Source organism: Lathyrus oleraceus, chromosome 7, assembly GCF_024323335.1.
Source record: "Lathyrus oleraceus cultivar Zhongwan6 chromosome 7, CAAS_Psat_ZW6_1.0, whole genome shotgun sequence".
NCBI classification, from domain to species: domain Eukaryota; kingdom Viridiplantae; phylum Streptophyta; class Magnoliopsida; order Fabales; family Fabaceae; genus Lathyrus; species Lathyrus oleraceus.
In genome coordinates, this window is record NC_066585.1 from 269,692,716 (window position 1) to 269,698,353 (window position 5,638).

Consider the following 5,638-nt stretch of genomic DNA (forward strand, 5'->3'; position numbering starts at 1 on the left):
TGGAATATATGATACAATCCTTCTTAGTTGGACTGCAATTTTCCCTGTTGCGCATACATGACCACTTGCCTCAGCACCAAGTCTCCTTTATGCATTTCTATTGGGATTACATTAGAGTTGTATCTTCTAGACACTCTTTGCTTGATGGCAAACTCTCGGATGCAGGAGACGTCTTTTGCTTCATCAATCAAATCAGCGGTGCACTTTAGCCCTGGATCATTTACTTCCTGGTTGAACTGAGAACGACGCTATGATGACGTGTTGATATCTACATATAACATATCATACATCTTGTATACCATGGTCAATTGAGTCTCCTTAGTAGTTAACTGGGGAGTGTTATGGTACAACCATAATATTTCATGGAGTAATTCAATCCACGACCCTTTGGTATCATCCAACTTCTTCTTAATTCCTGTTAAGATCACCTTGTTTGTCGACTTTGCTTATCCATTGACTTGTGATGAACAACAAAGTTGAACTTTATTTGTACTCCTAACTCGCAACAAAAGTCAATGATTGTGGTGCTGGCAAATTTTGTTTTGTTGTTGGAAACGATGATGCCTAGCAGCCCAAACCCGTACATGATTTTCTATCAGTAGAAATGGCAAACTCTTTTTAATGTAATCTTGGCGATAACCTATGCATTTATCCACTTTATCAAGTAGTCGACTCCCACAATCAGAAATTTTAATTTGCCTAGGTGCTAGATGAAATGAGCCTTGAATGACCACCACCCAATTATAAAAAGGTTAAGGCGGGTCATGGAGTGAAGGACCCTAGTTGGGACGTGATGCAGGCGTGTCTTAGATATTAGTCACACTTCTTGACAAACGTCACATTGTCTTTTAACAAGGTGGGCCAACAATAACTATTTTGGACCGACTGGAATGAGCATCGACTGACCACTCATAGGGAGTTACCATTTGTCTGGATTGCTCGTAGGGAAGAGAACTACCATGAGGGTGAGTACAGGCAATCTAGATCCAAGATACATCCAAGAGCTCCCCGCATCACACACCTAGCAAATAAATGGTTGTTATAAATGTCCAATTATATAAAGGATGGACACGAAAAATTCAAGTACGCAATTTCAAATTCAAATATCATTCACTATTTTCCTCCACATTCTAACTTGGGCATTAAAGTGCTAACTTTAAAGGTCAACCTCTCCTTCTCTGCATTGGAAGCTCAAATCCATCGCTGTCCTCCACAACCACCAATTCTTCAATCAATTTTAGCTATGTAACAACATCATAAAGTCAAAGGGCCTTCCAAGGAACCCCTATATATGTCATCATAAACATACACATTTCCATCAACCTGTGTCGGCACCTTTATATCAGCTAAATAAAAACCTATGTATCATTTTGAACTGACACCTCTGCCTTAACATAATCAATAACAATAACATATATCTCAACATCATAATCTCTGACATTTCCAACTCTACCTCCTTTACATTATATATCTCAACATCAGAATTTCTAACATTTCCAACTCTACCTCCTTTACACTTGAGAGTATGTGTTATGTGTGGCTGCTCAATTCTTCTACGATGAGAATTAGTGGGGATAACTCTACCCACCTTATGATGGCTATATCTATCATTTATGTCGCCTCCATCAGAGTTATCAGAGTTATTTGCAACTGCTCTCACGCTCAATTTAGGAGTGATATTATATAGTCTTCATCATCTCCTTACTACAGAAAAAAATGACCTAATAAATAAATAAATAATTAACCTACCAAAATTTTTGAAATGTCTAATGACACCCTTACATCTAGTAATAATTTTAAAATTTTGATACGCATGTATGTATTTTTACTATCATTTTGTAAATATTTAATATATATATATATATATATATATATATATATATATATATATATATATATATATATATATATATATATATATATATATATATATATATATATATATATATATATATATTTATCGGCTATTTCAAAATTATCGATAAAAACACATCATATTCATACCAAATATTTAAAATAAATCAGAAAAAATGCAATCAAAATATTATAGTTTTATTGGATATTTTCAAATTTCCGATATAAAACCATAAATTTGATACCGGTGTTTAAAAAATCCAGTTGCTTATTCTATCAAATAAATTGATAAAAATGCATAAATTTATTTAATGAAAAACAAAACTTACTTGTAAATATCGGATACTTTTAACAATTGCGATTGAAAAATTGATTTTTTTAGAGTTGAAGATATTATGGTCAAATGAAGGGTTAATTATGGGGTGCCAGATACAGGATGTAAGGTAAATTCCTCCCTCCAGTACCAGACGTGGGAAAAAAAAAGCACCGATGAGAAATGACAATGAAAAAAATCAACACTTACCTCTTTGTCAAATTGTAAACGACCAAATTGTGACTCTTTAAAAGTTGTTTTTTTGATGAAAAACTAGAGATTTGAGTTAGGTTTGACAAGTTTCAGAAACAAGGGGCGTGCAAAGAAAAACGGATATAGAATTTAGTTATTTAATAACTAAATTTTATTAATATTAAATTTATATATTTATCTCTTTTCATTATTCATCATATTACACATTATGATACATTATGATAAGTATCAAATTTCTCTAATAACACATTAATAAATTCTGAATTTAAAATTTAATTTAAACAAATTATTAAATTGAAATGAAATTATTTATAATATTATTATGTTGAAAGAATTTAAACAAATTCTTAAGATGTGGTTAGTGATTGAACCTTCACTCATGCTATTCATGACTTTGATAATTATGAAAGAAAAATAATGGTGTTCCATCAGCAATGTTTTTGACATTTCATTTCTCAGGCGCCGCATGATATATTGTTAACGACCAGCACAACTCCAATTTAACAGAATAATGACAAAATTAAATTGAACCAAAATGACTGAGAAAACGATAAATAACCAAATTATATTTTAGTCATAAGCATTGTCAAGTTTAATATTTTCATACAAATCATTCAAAAATAAAAATGAAGTCACAAACTAAATTCATCCATCCTATCAAAATTGAGACACTGCCTTGCCTGCAAATAGTTCAAAAGAGCACCAGCCAGAGGAAGTGAGAAGACAGCTGAAGTATTTCCAGACAGCAACCAGCCCTCTGTTTTTGACACAATATGAAAAATGCACTGCATAATCAGAAGTCAAGTTAATTATTCTCATCTTCATCCATTCCATTATCCTCAAGAATTAAAAACAAAATTGCTGGAAAATGGCAATGTTCATAAGATAAGCTTCAACCAAGTAGGTAATAGAGTTTTACATTAAAACTAATAGAACAATCTTAAGCAAAGGCCTTTCATAAGATATAACGTACTACAAGGTGCCCAAAACATGATAATTAGAGAACTATAAAACATTAAAGTAAAAACAGCAAACTAAACAAAGTAAACTATGAATAAAGAAGAAATGGCATTACATGTTAAACCAAAATCACAAAATCACGCCATCATCTATTCCTCTTGGACATCTTTGTTTTTCTTTTTCTTGTGCTTCTTTTCACTTCTATCTGCGCTTCCTTCTTCCTTTCCGTTACTGATCTCTGCAGCACTATCTTTGGCTTCTTTGTCTTTCTTCTTTTTCTTCTTCTCAGACTTCTCCACTTCAGGTGAAGCATCTTCAACTTTTTCCTTTTGCTTCTTTTTCTTCTTCTCGGACTTGTCCACTTCAGGAGAACCATCTTCACCCTTTTCCTTGTTCTTCTTTTTCTTTTCCTTTACAACTTTCTCATCATCGGAAGATGCAGCATCTCCATTCTCTTTATCCTTCTTCTTTTTCTTTTTCTTCTTTTCTTTCTTCTCGTCTTCAACATCCGCAGCAGCTTCATCTACTTTTATGGTCTTCACTTTCTCTTCATCTTCAACTTCAGCAACTTTGGACTTCTTAGCAGGAGCAGGACTGTCGTCAGTTTCATGTTTCTTTCTCTTACGCCCTTCCCCATCTTCAGCAACCGCTTTCTTCCCATCTTCAGTTTCAGTAGCAGCAGCAGCCTTTGCAGCAACCGCGCTGTCCCAACCAGCAGGCAATGCCTCCACATTCCTCACCCACTCTTCAGGAGTATGCTCATTTGGCTTCCCATGCTTATCAAGCTTCCCTAGAGCAATCAGCTTCTTCTTCGTAGAAGCCCTAGGACCCAAACCCCATTTCCTCGGATAAGTATCCCTATCCATAACCACCCTCTTGATCTTAGCAACAATGCCATGATCACAACTAGCCATAACAGCAGTAGTCATCTCAGCAATCCCAAGGGCAATAGCTTCACCCTTGGTCGTCATAAGGACAACCTCCTCGCCAGCATCAATATCATTCTCAAACCTAAGCAAACCCGGAATCATCAACTTAGCCCCATAACAAATAGCATTAACAGCCGAATCCTTAACAACTAATCTCTTATAACTAGTCAAAAGAACTTCCAAAGGCATAACAACCCTCCTCAAATAAGTCTCGTCACGATTATTATCATAAACCCATTGAGCATCCATAACATCATGCATAGAAACCATATTGTCTTTCTCACCCATAATCCCAGACCTAACCCTCCTAAGTTCTTGCATATGACTACCAACACCAAGCAATAAACCTAAATGAACACACATAGTCCTAACGTAAGTACCAGCTTCACATGAAATCCAAAACACAACTAAATGTCTCTCGGCATCATATTCAAGCATCTTACTTTCATAAACAGTTCTAATCCTAAGTTGACGCTTAACAGCAGAAATCAAAGGTGGTCTCTGAAAAACAGCACCGGTTAGGGTTTCAAGAGCACGAGCTACCTTAGCAACATCGGGAACAGCTGAATGAAGTCTTGCAATACAAACATATTCTTTCCCAGCACCTTGTTGAGATTTAACAAGCCTTGTTGCTCTGTCAATGCAAACGATCAAATTCCCAGTAACTTTGGGATCGAGAGTACCACTGTGACCGGTTTTTTCGACACGGAGAATCCTCTTGATCCAAGCAACAACTTCGTGAGAAGAAGGATTAGCTGGCTTATCAAGGTTGAGGACACCGTATTTGAGATAATCGTTGAGTGGCCGTTTCAGCGGAGAGTGTCCGGCGGGAAGAGGAGTGTAGTGACCGGTTCGGATGTTGAGGCGGTCGTAGTTCTTGAGGAGTATCGGCCACTCTGAAGTGTCGATTGACGACGCTCTTGAGCCTGGTTTGATCATGAAGTCTTGCTGGTTTTGTTGCTCCGTTGATTCATCTTCTTCTGCTCCATTTTTGTTGCGGTTCTTCTTCTTTTTGGAGTCGGTTAAGGATGGAGATATCGCCGTGGATAGCGTCATGGCCTCGCCGTTGAAATGGGTTTAGCAGTGAATTAGGGTTTTAGGGTAGAGGCACAAGAGTGAGCGTTTTATGTGCTACAAATAATAGCGCTCTTTTTTGTTTTTGGAGATGAAACCCTAGTTTTTGTTGGGTTGAGTGTTTGAATTACTTTGGGCTTCATTTCTCATAATTATTTTTTGCACCCCTATTTTTGCTACTATCTATTTAGGGTTTAGTCTTATTTGGAATAAAGATGATTTCTCTAGTAGTATAAAGTAAGTATGCTTTTAAACAAATTAGTATATATGTATAGTGATATATTTGTGAAGGGTC

At 35.8% G+C, this 5,638-nt stretch overlaps 1 protein-coding gene across 2 annotated transcripts; it reads right to left on the reverse strand.

Moving 5' to 3' along the window:
- Positions 1–2,916: 2,916 nt before the first annotated feature.
- On the reverse strand, positions 2,917–5,413 carry LOC127107897 (H/ACA ribonucleoprotein complex subunit 4). Of its 2 annotated transcripts, none has more exons than XM_051045240.1 (2): positions 3,456–5,413; positions 2,917–3,137 (listed from the first exon to the last, which is right to left on the reverse strand). In XM_051045240.1, the coding sequence occupies exon 1, from the start codon at positions 5,323–5,325 to the stop codon at positions 3,490–3,492; it is 1,836 nt and encodes a 611-aa protein (XP_050901197.1). In that variant the 5' UTR covers positions 5,326–5,413; the 3' UTR covers positions 2,917–3,137; positions 3,456–3,489. The 2 variants fall into 2 exon arrangements, with proteins under 2 accessions (XP_050901197.1, XP_050901195.1); XM_051045238.1 differs by having other exon boundaries at positions 2,917–3,165; positions 3,456–5,412.
- Positions 5,414–5,638: the final 225 nt, after the last annotated feature.